General features: G+C 44.6%; 1 protein-coding gene across 1 annotated transcript in view; it reads right to left on the reverse strand.

Moving 5' to 3' along the window:
• Positions 1-3,343: 3,343 nt before the first annotated feature.
• PSMD1 (proteasome (prosome, macropain) 26S subunit, non-ATPase, 1) overlaps positions 3,344-16,983 on the reverse strand; it is a 76,079-nt gene continuing 62,439 nt past the window's right edge. The window contains exons 20-25 of the mRNA XM_009883405.1: positions 12,056-12,225; positions 10,680-10,772; positions 8,913-9,005; positions 6,425-6,571; positions 4,397-4,551; positions 3,344-3,560 (exon numbers count right to left, since the gene is read on the reverse strand). Coding sequence (XP_009881707.1) covers positions 4,405-4,551; positions 6,425-6,571; positions 8,913-9,005; positions 10,680-10,772; positions 12,056-12,225 — 650 coding nt within the window. The 3' untranslated portion in view covers positions 3,344-3,560; positions 4,397-4,404. The remainder of the gene's footprint in view (positions 3,561-4,396; positions 4,552-6,424; positions 6,572-8,912; positions 9,006-10,679; positions 10,773-12,055; positions 12,226-16,983) is intronic.

Consider the following 16,983-nt stretch of genomic DNA (forward strand, 5'->3'; position numbering starts at 1 on the left):
TTTCCAGAGCCTGACCAGAGGTTTTCTAGCACCTTTCCAGAAGATTTCTGGAGGTTTCCTTACCATTCCCTTGGTATTTTTTTTTCCTAGTCTTTCTAGAGGTTTTCTGCTGTATCTCCAGAACATTTCTAGACTCTTCTTAGAGGTTTAATTGACCTCTCCTGGGGCTGTTACAGCCTCTTTGCATGTTTTGCCTTTTTTTTTTTTTTTTCCTCACAACGTCACAGGTTGGCAATTTCCAAATTTCCTAAGTGGCAACTTGGCAATTAAGCAAAGCTCAGCACCTCAGCCAAGCACCATGTGACACGTCAGGTGGTCCCAAAGCAGCATCCTCAGCCACCGGATCAGTAAACTGAAGAAATACGTAGAGGTTAGAAAAAAAAAATAATTGTATGTATGTATGGGATCATTCCAGTCAGGACACATTGTTTTGTACCACAAACTCTCAAAAATGCCCCATGAGAGCACCTCTTGTCCTTGTGCTGTCTGGAGTGTTTTAAGTGGTGTCCCCCAAGCGAAGCCAGCCTGAGCTAGATGCACTTCTCACTAAGGCACGAGACCGGCATCCCCCTCGAGCTGCAGTGTGGGTGGAAGAGCTTCATCCTTTAGGAACTTACAGGGCCGCAGCACACGTAGCTGAGGGGCTGCTCACTGTGTGGGAAGCTGGGAAGGACCTGGGCGCTGCGTGGCAGAGTGGGCTCCGACTGCACAGAGCTCAGCTGGGGAAGTTCCCAAAGGGAACCCCCATCTACTGATACCAAACGCAGGAGCGAACAACAAGCCGGTCACTGCGTGCACAGCCTTCTCTCCGAAAAGGTGCAAACAGGCTAGAATCCCTGGAAGCCACTTACTGTAGGTACTCCTGGCCAAGAGAGGAGCGAAAGGTTGCTTTGCACTTGCTAGAAAACGCTCACGATTGCTCTAACCAGAGGGGAAACGTGTCTTCCCCCTGACCACCATCCCACCGAGCTGCCCCTTCCCACTCCCCCCTCAGCTCACAGCAACTCAGATTTGCAGTGTGGCTGTCACCTTTCCTTTACGCTGCTAATCCATTTGCTTTGCCCTTTAACCAGTAGCCACCTCTGTCGGTGCTCCTCCAGCCCCTCTCCCCCCTCCCCTGGACTCCTGTCCAGGACATTCTCCCAAGCAGGAACATGTGGCGCAGCCGGGGGAGAAAGCCAAGACAGCGGATGCTCTTCTGTGTGTGATCTCTCTGCTGTGTCAGTCCTAAACCATGCAATTCCCACCTGTGTTTACACAGTGGAGACAAAACACAGCAAGTGGCAGAGCCTGGGAAATGAGGACAGGCCAATTCCCAAATGTCCCTCCTGGCGTTCCCAGCCTGGCAAACAGGGCCTTTTTCTTCCACAGCTACCAAAAGCTCCTCTAAAAATCTGACTGCCCAAATTTAACCTTACCACATGGCCCCAGAGTAGCAGCTCAGAAATCAGTTCGGGGCTATCTGAGGTTTTTACAGTTGCTTGTGCCAAGGGAGCTCTGGGAAACATCGCTGCCAGAGGCAGGAGTGGTCTTACAGGCACAAGAAAATCATTTAGCACAAGAATCAAGTCTCCTGGATGTTGCCCCAGGCAGTACATGGCTCAGCGAGAACTGCTCTGTGCATACAGATTTACACAGCCACACTGAGAACCAAACCTGTAGCAAGCGCCAGGAATATACTGGTGACCCTCAAACATCTGTTATAGTATGAAAGGCTCAGCAAAAAGTCCTGTGAATAGAAGCAGACTGTTCACAGCTTGGCCAAGGCATCGATATAGGACTTCAGGTCTAAGCTTGTTATTCCCAGCATTTCAACTCAGACTCTACAAACCTCCCAGCAATATCTGCTGTCCAGCAGGCTGCTGAATGACCTGAAATGATTTTTTTTTTCCTCCTCCCAACGTCCTCCCATCAGCATGGTTTTTTTTTTTTTTAAGATGACACAAGGCATTACTAACCAATTACCTGAAAAACTCCACATACAACACTGGCTGCCATCAGCAGAACATGCAGGAGGTAAGGGATACAGGTACCCATTCCAAGGGAAGGGATTCCAGCACCAGAAAGACTCACACAATGTACATTTGTGCAACTTCTGTTTCTCGCACCACAATACCAGGTCTCACTTTGAACGACCATGGGACTGGAGCAGTGATTCCCTCTTTGTTTCCAGTTTTACTGACAGTAATGTTGTCTGTAGCCATTTCAGGTTCATTCTTGGCTCTGCTCCATAGGAGAACGATCTCGATCATGCAGAGAACTGCGAGCTCTGAGCAGCACCCTTACTGAGACAGCATTTCATCTTCAGGGACTTCTGAAGCCTAGGCCTCTAAATTGGCTTTCAAGTCCCATACCTCTGCTCTGTATTGCTTAAGCTTTGCAGAGAACAAAGGCAGACTATTCTATTGCTATAGTAACATTCACCAAAATAAACCGTCTGCTGGAAAAGCTCCCAGGCACTACATGCAAGATTTGTCTTCCATTATTACCGATGCACATGAGCTTGTGGTATGTTCACATGGAGCAAAACATTCCCAACATACATACAATAAAAACTTCATTCCGTTTAAGCGCTGTTTCAAATGGTGGAGCTTTCCCCAGCATTTGGCTTACAGCTGACCAGGGCCGCAGTCTCTGGCTCGCTGGTGATGCACCCGTTGAAGCGTTACAGCCCAACAGGTGAAGGGCCAGCAGCGAACGGTCGAGCTGCATTCTTTCCTTCTGACCGCTGCTCATTCCATACCCCTGACTGTAAATCCCCCCTTGGCTAATAATGCACATCAGTGTAACAACTTGCATGTCTGGATTCACCCCATCTAGGCCTGTAACGTATTTCCAGCTGCCTGCTCACATCAGCTATTATGCTCATATTTGGTGAAAGAAGTGAAAGCACACAGGGGAAAAAAAAAAAGACATTCTGTGAAACTAAGAGAAACATGCCTGATTTCCCCATCATGAACACCCAAAGCCCTTCTGTCAGCCTCACGCTGTCACATGAATACCAGGATGAGCAACGGGGAAAAATCACTGCGAAGTCAGTATCAGAGAGGTAATTTGGAAGCAGACCTCATCTGGACAGCTGCTGGCAAGTAGAGACCTGCCCTCTCTGTAGCATCAATGCTATGGCCGGGCCAGACTGGAGTTAGGGACCTCGCTCAGCCGAAACGAGCGCTAGAGAAAGCAAAGATGGGCACAGATCCCAATGACTCTACAGAGGAAGAGAGTCAGTCAAGCTTTGCTGGAGAAAGATGCAAGACTTGGGCCTAGTTTTTAAAATTTGGGGTGAGCGGAAAAGAAGTTTTTTAGATTTCCTTTTTTTTTTTTTAAAGCAGCAAGTTTTCTGTCAAGAATTTTTAATATATTTATTTGAAAACAAGGTTTTGTGAAAGAGTACACTAAATAGCATATATCTGTTCTTCAGCCATAAAACACGGACTATCAGCTTTAGCTCAGCACAGATTGGGGCTGCATGCACTGAACAGCAGATCTCGATAGGAAGGTCTTCACGTCTGTCTGTCTTTCTGATATCAAGCATAGTGTCTTCTTTAGATGACATGATCCTGGAGGAAGGGGAGAGAGAAACCAGAAAAGCAAATGTATTTAACTAAGGCTTCTTGTGGTTGGCCCCACACACTCACCCGAGCCTGCCACTGACGCAACATTTACAGATTTTAGCTAGGAGTTTGTTTTCCTGCCCATCCACCAATTCAAGTGCATAATCTTTGCCCTTGGGAGCACTGGGACATGCCAGCCCATATTTGGAAATAAAGCAACTGGGTTTCTGCCTCTCAGTGAGAAACTTGCACATCAGTTCAGGCACTTTAACCAAAGAACCTGAGAACCGCACCATTCATTGCCTGGAACAGATCTACAAGTATCCTCATGTTGAGCTCAGACAGCACCACAAAGCCCATGACTGAAGCCTCTTTAAATTCTGCTAAGAACTGCTGGGAAGACAAGACAACCCCAGAAAGCAGAGTAGTTGTCTTTTGACCAATCCTGCCACACTGAGGTCAAGTGGATGACAGCTTTGTTACATAAACCACTTGCCCCTCTGGGACCATCTTTCATGAGCTGATTATTCCCAACTCAGCTGTTGCCTGTGACCCCGTGCACCGCTCTAACTCTGCCCAGCAAGGCTCTACTCAAGAGTAGCCAAGCATGAGAGATTAGAGACCAGATCCAGTATGTCTGGGTCAGACCTGATCCGGAAGAATGGGTTTCTCTTTTATTGCTGCCAAACTCTTCAAATCGGGACAGAGCACGTTTCTGAATCTGGCACAGAAGCCAAAGAGCTAAAACAAGAGTGTTGGGTTCTGGTAACTGCTTGAGTTGATCCAAAGAGGCTTTTCTTTCATTGGGATTAATAAAGGTGACTCTGCTCACCACACTGTACCTCAGGTCTTAATCATCAATGTACTCGAAGGGCTCTGGTGGTTCAGGTTCCTGCTCCTCTTCCTCGATCTTTGGACCGTGAGCTGCCACGGGTTCAACCAGCTCCTCCATATCCTCACTGGTGTCCTTCAGAATGATGATGCCTCCAATGGAAAGCTGCAAGACAAGTGCAGTGAGCATTAGAGCTGCTCACCTCTGCCTCATGGTGCCGAGTTTGTAGCCACAGTGTCTATCCTAGACCATACGAGACACCTCAGCTGGAGTGAGTTGCAGAGAGCAAAGCATCTGACGCCCACCCGGATCCCTGCCTGATAAGGGGACGGAACAGAGAGAGCCTATCCAGGCTACCTTTTGTATTTCCACTATCTAAGTCCCAGTTTGATAGAAAATGGCATCTGGATTCACAGCTTTACCTCAGTCCCAGTCTGGGGCTTTCCATATGAAAACTAATTGAACCATAATTGCTTTATAAGGCTCATCTTTTCAGAGCAACAAAGCTTAGTGAAGCGTCTCTGTGTAGCCACCTCCCAGGAGGCTATCTGAAACAGAGACTAATCTGATCACCAGCTTCCAACAACTGAAGAATCCTATTAGCAGAACCTCGTAAAACAAAGGAGAATTAATTACAAAGATCACAACCAAACATCCTGGCAGACTAAAGCAAATCGGTGCATCTCCAGGACTGAAACAGGAGGTGCGAAGAGGCACTGCTGTGTCATGCCTGGCTGGGATCAGAGCTTTGACCACAGCAGGATTCCAGGCTATAAACAGCATTTCAAAGAAGCCTTTTACTCTGGCATTCCCCAAAGCAGAGCAAAGCTCCAGAACAGCTCCATTTCGAGAGCCTCCCTTGTTACACAACCTAAATACCAGCAAAAAACTTGCAGTGTTCTGTTCTCTTCAAAATCTATTTTGGGGGGGGGAGGGAGGGGTTAAGGCAGGAAACTTCACTCCCTTCACCAAAGGACTCAGCTTCTTTTGAAACTGAAGCAAACAGCTGCATATGTCCACATTTCACCTGTGTGAGTGGACACTTACTGGACCACAGAGCAGATCTTCCCAATCCAAATACCAGTTGGGTCACCTCTGCTTTTTAAAGAGTAGAAACTGAAAAATCCTTCCACTGCTTTGCTAAAGGAGAGTTTCAAAAGGGCATGATACACAGAGAACTCCAATGTGCTGATGGAATTCCAGGAAATCCATTTATTAAAAACATGAGTATTTTCCTGGAAAAAATATTACTACTTCTGAATACCGTTTTCCCATGCATAATCTTGCAAAAGGGGAAAGTCAAGGGTGTTATTTCTTGAACAAAAATAAAGGCCAGGAGAATCTGACTCAGAAGATTTAGAGGTCAGAGGCAAGCTTATTAGCTTTGCAATATATTTGACCATCTCACAGAAAAGTTAGTTACCCCTCGGGCTAATGCTAAAAGGTCTTTTTCATTCTCCGTCTGACAGTCACATGCTATCTCTTCTGTATGTTAACAGGAGATGAAGGCACTTTTCTAAGGTCAGATGTAACTGAGTAAGAAATCTGTTTAATGAAAAAATTACTCCATTTACGTATAAATGCCACTGCAGAATAATAAAGCCTCAGCACAAGTCCTAATGTATTTCATTGCTTTGACAATGAGCCTGTACAACTTCTCAAAACACTGTAAAGATCATGGCTCAGTCATTGTGTCCTCAGCAACGTCATTAATGCACAGAGCATGTCTGACTGACTTCCAGGTTGCAGCACCACTTGGTATATGTAGAAAAAAAGAAAAATAAAGCAGCATTAGCATGGCGAAGAGGTTTGCAGTAGCTCTGGCTTCCCCCCAACTAGAACTGCATGTGATCATTTGGAGAGAGGGACATTAAAAAGCAAATATGACAACAGTGAAGTTGCAGATCTCTAAACCACGTTGCAGTGATGCACCAGCTGTGAGAGGCGTTCTCATGCACACAGAACTTCTGGGTCCTTACGCACAAGCTCAGCTCTGGGAACACTCTGGAAGTGCAAAGACTAGGAAAGTGACACTTACTGGTTTAAACGGCTGGTATCGGCAGCTCTCCGTCATAGTGAGAACTTTGAGCTGAGCAGGCATGACTCTGGCTGGGTTGTCCAGAAGCTGGAAGTTGGGTTCCGGCTCCTTTTTCTTTTCTTTTTCATCCTTCTTTTCAGTCTCATCCTGTGGAAGGGAAGGAGAATATCAACATGATTTTAACAGTAGTCTATAACCCTTTCACAATTCAGGCGGGTAGGGAACAACCTGCTACTCTTAACACAGGCAACAATTCCAGAGCAGGGTGAGAAGCCATCCTCCTGCTGGGGAACAAGCTAGCACGTATCTGTCAGGTGGCACAGGCCACGCCAGTGCGGATCTAAGTACTCTCATCACGGCAATGCCTCACTCTCAACTGCAGGCGAAAAAAAGTTCAACAAGAGGTAGCAGTGGAACAGTTTACCTCTGGCTTCCCTTTCTAATACTTCCTCTGTAAACTCACCGCTTTTTGTTCAGAACTGAACATTCTTTAATATCATTACTAAGCATATGAAAACTGCCAAAAGTCGCCCTTGTATTTTCACAGCTATACAGCCATCACCGACAGCAGCTCAACCAAAATGTCTCGACCTCAGTGACTGCCTAGGGAACTGCAGTTAAAACCTCTTTTACCAATGACTCAGCAGCTGGAGGCAAAGCTCAGAAGGAAAAAACACAGCATCCTTTACATACTTAAGAACATGGATCATGTTTTCCCTCTTGCCCAGGAACATCTGAGTTGCAAACAAAAAAGACTGCAGAAAAGATGGAAACAACCAATAGGAAACGATCAGGAACACCACTAAACGCACAGCACGTCCGGTAACAGCAGACAGGACCTTCTCTGGCACAGTGACTGCTTGTCACTGTGCAGATCTCTTGGAAACGATGGATTACTAGGCATATAACCGTAAAAGAAAAAGAAGAAAACAATTATACCTCTAAACATTAGGACAATGGCAAAACACTCGACTCAAACACAGCAGGTGGCAGCAAGCTCCCTTTTTACTATCCTCATTTTTCTGCTTGATTCAGCCAAGAAAACTTTTCAGACATCTGGAGCGTACACACACACACACACAGACAGGACACGTGAATCCCTTCTAATATATTGCTTCCTCTCAACACCTGCATTTAGCTGTAGGTTGTAACAACTTTAGACAAAATGTGCATCTGTTCAGCACATTTTGCTTAGTATATAGTGCTGCAAGAATAATTCAAAGAAAAGGCAATGTTTGATGACAAGCAAACATTGATAAAGGAGCAAAAAGACAAAAACGAGAGATTCTACCTTGCATGCATGAGATGATTAGTTTTCTGAGCCAACTGTATAAAATTCAGTGCCTACAACATGGCTGCATTTAAGTAGGTCTAGGAAGGTTATTTTACACATACACCATCCCATCCTCCTTTCACATATCATTTGTGTGTTCCTTTTTAAAATTACAGAAGCCAAAAATTCCCTGACCACGCTGCTTTTCTCACATCGACGTTAAAGTGGAATCAGAAAGACTACTACTGTGCTTGTCAGCATAACGCATTTTCAGCTTACAGTTATTCTTGGCATATTTGCACCTCTTAGCAGAGCCCAAAAGGAAGGGTCCTTTGTCAGGGTACAGCAAGAATTTTAGCTGCTATATGTTTCCCAAATTACAGCAACCACCAAGAATTCAGTATCCGGCCATTTGTCTATCCCTCAGCTTGCTCCACGATGACATGTTATTCACAGATGAGGATCACAAGTTCCAGTGTCAGGTCTACGAGCTGAAAGATATTACCAGAGGACCAAAGCGATCACCGTAACTACTGAGCAGTTGACGGATCCTGTGCTCAAAGCTCAGCTGGTTCTGCACTGGGTGTGGATAAATGTTTGGCATTTTGATAGATGGGCAAAGCACATAAGACATTGCTGCCAAAAAGGTGAACGTTTCAGAATAGGGGGTTGAGCATGTGCAAAACCAGAAAGCTTAAACTCTTCAGCGCTCTCAACGGAATTAGACACCACCGAGCAACCGCTACAACACTGAGTCCTTTTTAAAAGGTCAGAGGTACCAAGGACATGAAATTAAAACTTTTTCCACATTAATAAGAAAAGTACATGGATAAGAGATAAAACTCCCTTGGTCTAAAAACAGCAGGCAATGAAGTAATGCACAAAAGGTTCATGCAGTTAAAGGCACATAAATTTGTCAAAACAAGCTTCTGCCTTTGAGGAAGTCAGTTACTTAACAGTATCAAGGAAGATTTATTTCTCAGAAGTAATGGATGCACAAATAACACCACCTCTTGCTTTTCACAGCACATACAAACACAGAGTAAAGATGTTAACCAGTCTATGCAGTACACCAAAACACATGTTAATGCTTTGCTCAGAACTAACATAGGTGGCAGAGGGGGACAGTGTTAAGTGGGTGCCAGCTCTCACGACACACCTTCCACATTTATAAGGGGGGGAAGAAGACATTTCAATTTCAATGTTTGCACCCACCACTTCCATCTTCTCCTCTTCCTTCTTCTCTTTCTCCTTCTCCTTTTCCTTCTTCTTGGCTTTTGCAGTGATGGACAGCACAGCAGTGGAAACCTGGATATGTCAACAGAGGAGGCATTCAGCGTGACTGCAGCACTCTACGCTGTGCTTCAGCTCCCCAGGCAGGGGAACAAAGGGAAATCAGGGTTAGGTCAGTTCGCAGTGTAGGTGTCAGTAAGATCAATTCCACGTCCTACCCACTGCTCTGTTTAAGAGACAAATACAGCATCGTCAAAGCGAATAAATGGCACAGATGGGACAAAAGAAGTGCCATGAATGCAGACTGGGTCCAGCCACATATGCAGATGGAGAGCACATTTCCTAATTTACAGAGACCCAGACAGTAATGATTAATCTCTATGAGAGGTTTGTTTATTTATTTTTAACAGAGCAACAAACTGAATTCTTATTACAGGAGACCTGTTGCCAGAGTCTCCAAGGTAAAGAAACATGTATATGGATACTCTTTAGAATGATCTAAAGCTGTTCCACTGTCCTAATCAGACCGCTGTATTTCTCACTGATCTAAAGGAGTGGATATGCAAAATGCCCTATGGAGGAGCCCTATGGAGGAGCCCTATGGAGGAGCCCTATGGAGGAGCCCTATGGAGGAGCCCTATGGAGGAGCCCTATGGAGGAGCCCTATGGAGGCTTTGGCACTCCTGAGCCAGAAAGTACCCAAAAGCAACACTCACATACAAGAATTCAGCCTTTCAGTGAGCACATCTCTCTATCCACGGTAACTGTCTATAAGGCAATTACTCAGAGGGACAGAGAACAAGCGCATTTGTCACGTTGCTAGAGAGGCTTTCTAGGCTACATATGGGCTCACAGCACATTTTAATTTTGGCCAGGGAAGTCGAAAATAGGAAAGATTCGTCCAATTCCCATCCTATTCCAAAGGTGAAAAAGCAGGTGTGAGCAGTGAGCTTTGTCTTTCATCAGAGTTCATTTCTGGGTTCCTCGGTGGCTCGGCAATCTGTCCTGTGCAGCATTCAATTCTGGTAAAATGTTTTACAGTTTTCACACAATGTCATTCATCAGCGTGACAGGCCCGAGGTCTCCACTGCCGCAATTGCTCCCCAAGGGCTGCTCTGCCTGCTGCTGTGGTCTGCTCAACAGCTTTTACCATCTTTTGCCAGGAGACAAATTGCTTCCACTATTGTCCTGCTTGTCATCCCAGAGGTCTCATCTCTTCCTTTTCAATACCTAGATATTCTTAGTTCCACACTTACCTTTTCACAATCTATAGACCTGACAGATATTATTCTACCACACAGGCCCACTGCCCTGAGCCCAGGTACACTTCTGTCATCCCATATGGGACTATTTGAGAAGTGTCCCACCCAATATTCTCAATGTTTGTACTGCAGTAGCATTTTGAAGCCCAAGTCATGAACAAGGACCCCGTTGTGCTAGGTGCTGCACAAAGATGATACATGTACAAATCAGCAGGGTGTGGAAAACAGCTTTGTTAATCAATGCTTCTGCTTGATCACTAGAGATAAGGGAGGTTCCAGCGTCTCAGGAGCACAGAGTTGTATGCCATGATCAGCAACAATCCCAGGCGCAGCAGGAAAAAATAGCTAGAATTTTCTTTCAGAGACAATAGTGCCTGCCAATTTTTCTTTTGCTCTTTAAATTCCCTGTTAGTGCCACCAAAGTCAATGTTTATACTAGGAGGGAGAAGGGGTTAGTCTTTACAGCACAGAAAGCTAGCCCAAATACCTTTTCTTTCTCCTTCTCCTTTGGTACCTCAAGAGGTGGGGGGTAGGCAAATGTGGACGGCTTACAGTTGGACTTGTACTGGACTTTTGGCATCTAAGACAAACAGTTGAAAAAAAAAAAAAACCCACCACGTTAGAGACGAGAAAAGCAGAGGAAAAAAATCCACAGCAGAATAATTGCTTTAGCTTCATTTTCCTTCCAGCAGAGACAAACACAGATCCTCTAAAGAATACAAGCTTCCCCTTCTCCCCCTCCGGAAGCTGAGAAACTGTTATCAGTGGCAACAGTTCAACTAGAACAATGTTATTTAATTATTCTATAATTTGACTCTGGCAAGCTCTCCTAGACTTCTCCATACACTCCACGCTATTCACACCACGCTTTGTTTTCATTGTTTTGAAGCTTTTGTGGTTTTGATGTTGTTGCTGTGCCTGCTCGTATTAACACAAAATTGGTTTAAGATCTAAGTGAAGATCTGCTCTGTCAACGCACGCTAGGGCAAACCAAACACCGCCTGACATTCACCTCTTGCAAAAGGACAGTCCATTTTGGGGGTGGGTTACCAATTTCATATATTCTCTTACTCTTGGCTACTTAGGCAAGGGTGGAAAGCATCTTTTGACAGCCAATCCAAATTCTTAAACTGAATTTCTGCAGTATCTCAAGTCTCTCCCTCGGTGACACATCATGGAGCAACAAGAGAACAGGGACAGCTCTGAGGAAGCAAGGTGGGTGTGGTGCAGCCCATAACATACATCCAGCCTGTAGCTGGCTTAAGTATGCAAGCACAGCCCTGCACTGCCACATTCAGAAGCTTTTTTGTGGAAGTTCCTAGCCCAGTTCTTCAGCACAGGAGACCCGGCACGGTCCGCATCTTGCAGGGGCCATACCACAGCTGATCAGCTGGAAGAACAGATGCATAAGAAAAGTGCAGTGCCCATGCCTGCTTGGTTTAATGTTTACTCCCCAAGGAATCCAAACAAATTCTGTTTTCCCACTGTTGGCTTTCCTAGGGGAGAATATCACATAATTTATTTGGGAGCAACACTTTTTTTTTTTAAATAACCTTGACCTTCTGGAATCCTAACAGGGTTGTCTCTGCCCACATATACTGACTAGAGTTCCTTTTTTTTCTAAGCTACTTTGAAATAAAGGGGTCAAAGTCTGCTCTCTACATTTTTCTTGTCCCTATTCCCACCACCAGCCCTGCAATTTAAGCCTACTTTTCAGACTTCTCCCAATTAGTGCCCTTTCTGGCACAAACAAGCTGGAAAAATACAAAGAAAACCAACAAAAATCCATGCAAACCCCTCCCAGTCCACTCCAGTCTTCCAAGCGGCTATCAGCGCTTCTTCTCGTCTCTGCTTGTTACATACCTTAAGATCCTTGTTAAGGCCAATGACACAGGTTGGGGTGAAAGCCAGCGACAAGAAGTGTGACAGGGGGAACCAGAACCAGAACTGGGTGAAGACCAGAACCCCCACCACGGAAGGCATATGAGTATGTCCCGTCCTCGACTGCAGTGAAATGGTTACGTTATGGCCCCCTGTAAGGAGTCATAAATGAAATAAGTTTGTTAATGCATTCCTGGGAATTCCACAAAGACACCTGAGCAATGCATCTCTGAAACAGCTGCTGTGAAGAGGGTTACACAGCACAAGCCAGGCCACGATGCTGTCGGCTTTCTCCTCTGGAATACACCTTCCTCCGTCACTCTGATCTCAGCTTACACAGCAAAACGGACAGGCAGCGTACCAACCAAACCCTTCCATCTGCTAGATATTACCCAAACACAATCAATGAATACAGCCCTTCCACGCTCGTTTTGCCAGGAATACAGGTTAAATAAAAGTACAATGCAGAAGGCAGGGAGAGGGGGAGAAAAAAGCAAACCTTTGCCTTAAGTAGTTTTAAAACAGGGCATATAGGTGATCCGTAAGACAAGACTCACAAGGAAAACAGTGCATATAAAGCGGTGCACACAGAAACTTTTCTTTCTGTGGCTGAGTCCCCGAACTGTCAGTTATTTAAGAAATATGCCTAGGTTTTTATCCTACACCATCTCAGTAGAAAAAAATGTAAACAGTAGCAACTTCAGAAGTTGCTTCTAGAGGTTATCAATCTAAGCAGCAAAGAGACAAGCTCCTGCAGTCTCTGCAGCAAAATTACATCTCTGCCAGACAACCAAGTCTTAGCTTTGTACTTGCAAAGCAGAGACCAAAACAACTCCGTATGTTGATGTAGCGCAGAAACATCCAGCTAGAAACCAAATTGAAAGATTGGGTTTGCAGACAGAGTGAGAAAGTGTTAATCTGATCGTCAGTCTTCTGATGAACACAATGACTTGAGTTGAAGAGGGCACCAGGCAAGTCCATTACCGCTGACAAGACCAGGTGCAGGGACGTTAACTCTGTTAAAATACAAACTCCCCCTAGCTGCAAACGCAGTGGGCTTTGTAGCCGAAAATCCCAGACTAGAGTACCACTCCCCTGCCTTGAACAAACAGCCACCTCGATAGGGCGAGGCAGCAATGGAGCTGTCTCTGAGTTTTAAAGACGAGCAAAATTAATTTTTGCTGCCAAAACTAATGAAAGCCCTGAATGAAGCAGTAATCTCATTTTAGGTATCTGTCAGTGTTAGTCCCAGGAGAAGCAGTGGAAGATGGAGGATTTTGATGCCCTCCTATAGGAGACTCTGCATACATACTATCTCCTTGCTTGTCCTTTTGTGGTAGCAATAGATCTCCCGCTGTTTGACAAGAAAACTCTTTCCAGCTGCCTCTTTGAAGAAAGGCAATGATATGGTCTCATCTTTTACTACTGCTAGGTCTGCTCTGCTTCTCGTTATTTTCTCCGATACCAATCTCTTGCCCTTATACTTGAATTTGCCACAGCATTAAGGAGGGACTGCCTGAGGTCTTGTGCTAGCCTTAAACATGTCAAACACTGAACACTCAAATTTCCGGTCTTCTCCCCCCTCTTTACTTTGAACTTTTCTTCACTGCATCACTGTACAAGGGCCAGGTCAGTGATCTGTAGGTACGCTGGATCAAGCTGCCCAGTGAATGTTGCACAAGCAGCTTAACTAGACTTTATCAAACTTCTGGACTTTAATTTTCAGAATTTATTTTAACCTTTAGAATTGTATTATCCAATCTCTGGAATTTCCTGGATGAGTAACAGATTTCATATTCAAAAGATGCTGTCATGCTACTTCTTTCTGCTGTTTGACACCCACACACAGCCCACCCTCACTCCCAGGGTTCTGCAGGGAGCAGGAAAGGTGGGGAGACATGGCATTGCACAATTGTGATTTATCTTCATGATTAAGTAGCAGCCCTGACAACCTGGAAGGGAACACATTCCAGATCTTTGGCTGGATGGGTAAGAGCTGGGACACGATGCCTGGAAAAAAAAAATTCAAAAAACACACAAGAAAAATTTTCAGGGCTCCTGAAACTATACTATAAGGTCCATCTCCCATAATTCAAACTGCTAGTGGCAAGGTTTGCTGACATTAAAGTGGCTGTTCTGAAGGCTATGAAGACTTGCTGGTTCAAAGCTTAATGTCAGTTAATAAGAGGGGGAGTGCAGCACGCAGATGCCGATGATTTATATACTTTGATGAACTCACTCTTTACGTAGTAATTGTGGTACTTCGTAATACACCATCAGCATAGCCCGGGCCAACACACCAGCACAACAGTCATTAGACAAAGATGCTCTGTGGATCTTGGAAATTAGTTTCCAACCCTTGCCTAGGCAGCATCCCATTTTCAAACAATATCATACTGTTTCTTTCCCTATCAGTAAAGATTTATAATTTGCTTCATCTATGTAGTGAACAAAGATGACCTGAACTGTTAGCAGCAGCACAGAAAAGTCAAAATCCCACAGGATGAGCCATCAAAACCCCAGGAGAGTCAATTTCGGCATGTGCCAGTGACCTTATTCACGTGGGCAACGAAACACAAGGTAACTCTAATCTAGTGGACAAAGTCATTAGCACAGGATAATGGCCTTTTTCCTAACTACCAGAGAGTTAGACCCAACTTTACATGAAGAGCTCATGAACAGGGACAGGCAGGAGAAAGGCGAGAAACAACAGCACCAAATTCAACGTGTGGGAGAGAGAACAGACCTTATGCATCAAAGTTTATTTTTTGTACTGAAGTCTTTAACATCCAAAATACAACACATCATGTGAGATGCATATTTGGAGAGACAGCAATGAAGAGATCGGCAACTGCTTCCTCTGTAATTTGGATGTCACTTTCTTTTCCATCACTCATTACAAATGTCTCCAAACTGGAGAATCCAGTACATTCACCATCAAGCTCTAAACAGCTTCTTTGGCTTCAGTCTGCACTGCCCAGTGCTATACCCTGTCCCCAACCCATTACACTGCTGAGCCCACCCAAACCTTTCCTACGTATCCAGAAAAGGACTTTCCAGATATACTAATTAGGTATTTGTGTAGGGATTGCCAACTCCTCTTTTCTCACTGAGTGAGAAATGTGGCATTAAGAACAAGAGAAGATACCTAGAGTCCAGAGGGCAAAATAGTTTTCAAGCTGGTAAAATGCTGACATCTAATTAGATCAGTATATCCCTTTTGTAGCTCAGTTTTACAAATACATACTCCAGAAAATAAAGCATATCGATTTAAAAAAAAAAAAACCAAAAAAAACCCAAACAAAACCAAAAAGGGAGTCAGCAGCCTGGAACAAGAGAGCATGTTTGTTCATGAAGGTGAGCATTATAAAAGTTCAAAGGCTTTGGGGGAAAAAAATCTCTAAGCTAACTTTTAGTGTCTACATTTTTCCCATTTTATTAAAGAAGTAAAACTGTAGCTGCTGGGGCCTAACAATTAGACTACGACCAAATTCTTCATTTCCACTTCAGTGCTCCCAAGGTACCCTGCTCCTTCCATGAAACCACCTCTAACGACTGCCTCATTGTTAGAGCAAAAAAAACCCCCACCTCCAGTGCATCATTTCCCAGTTGCACACTGGAAATCTTGTGCTTTTGATCAAAGCTTGTCATTCCAAGAGAATTATACTTTTGTCCTTCCCTCACCAAAAAAAAAAAAAAAAGAAAAAAAAAAGAAAAGAAAAACCAAACTCAATTGCCCCAACTGTGGCAGATGACACAAGGAACCTTTTCTTCCTGGTAGTGATAATTAAATTCTATAGCTCATTGTTTCAGATAAGCATTTGTAGTTGTACAGGAAAGATAAAAAGAATTTATTCTTTTAAGAGAATCTAATGAAAGTGACAATAGGTTAAGAAAGGGAAGTTCACAGCCTTCCCCCAGCTGCTCAGCAAGAAATAAAGAGGTTAAAGTTGGCACAAATTCACATGTAGTTTATTAAAATTGGATGCTTCTGGTTTCCAAGTCATTATACAATACATGAGTGACACAGGAAGCAAATAAGGTTTTAGCTGCATTTTTATGATTTAATCTTAAAGGTAGGAATTTGAAGCAGGCCTGTACCGCTGCGAGAAAAATCTCTTTGAGCTGGGATCTGGCTTCCCAGCCACACAGTATGAGTACAGGAATGACCAAAATTACCGTAACAGTCTTGTGCCAAGAGTACTGCTAAGGCTGAGCTCCAGGAGGGGCTCCGGGGAGGCAAGAAAGAAAAGAGGTGGTTCCTGTTGCTTCCTTCTCTGAGCAGCCCCAGTCATAGAGCACAGAGCAGCCCGACTGCCACGTGCTCACCGGGAAGAGAGCTTTTTCAACATGTTTCCATACAGATAGGTGCAGGCAGCCCTAACTTGTTCTCCCTCCACCACATGGACTGGAGATGTAGTAATTTCATACAGACACTGTGTAACCACAGTGCATGTTGCTGTGCCTAAGCCATGCCACAAAGACAAATGGATGAGATTTCTTTGCTTACGTGACTTCAGGACTAACCTAAATCTCAGAGTACAGGGAAAACCAGCTTGTTTCTACCTACCACAGGGAATAAGGAAGCGCAGGAAGAGGCCACAGCATGAGAGACCAGATGGGAGAAACTGTCTGGAAACTTGGAAAGGGGGTGCTATTGACACACAAGCACTGTACACATCTTAACTCCAGCAGAAGGGAAAATTCAAAACAAAACAATGCCTGTCCTCTTTGCTTACAGAAACCTTCCTTAATAGGCCCTGCAATTCAGTCCTTGTGAGTGCTAATGTCTTTAGAGAATCCTACCCCTGGCTCAACATAGTCATTCCCGCTCATGAGATGATGTCCCCTATGCTAGAAAAAGGCAGTGGTCTGTGCAATTGAGTCTTCTGATGTAACACTGGTGCAGA

The sequence above is a fragment of the Charadrius vociferus genome, unplaced genomic scaffold (assembly GCF_000708025.1).
Source record: "Charadrius vociferus isolate BGI_N301 unplaced genomic scaffold, ASM70802v2 scaffold214, whole genome shotgun sequence".
Lineage (NCBI taxonomy): Eukaryota > Metazoa > Chordata > Aves > Charadriiformes > Charadriidae > Charadrius > Charadrius vociferus.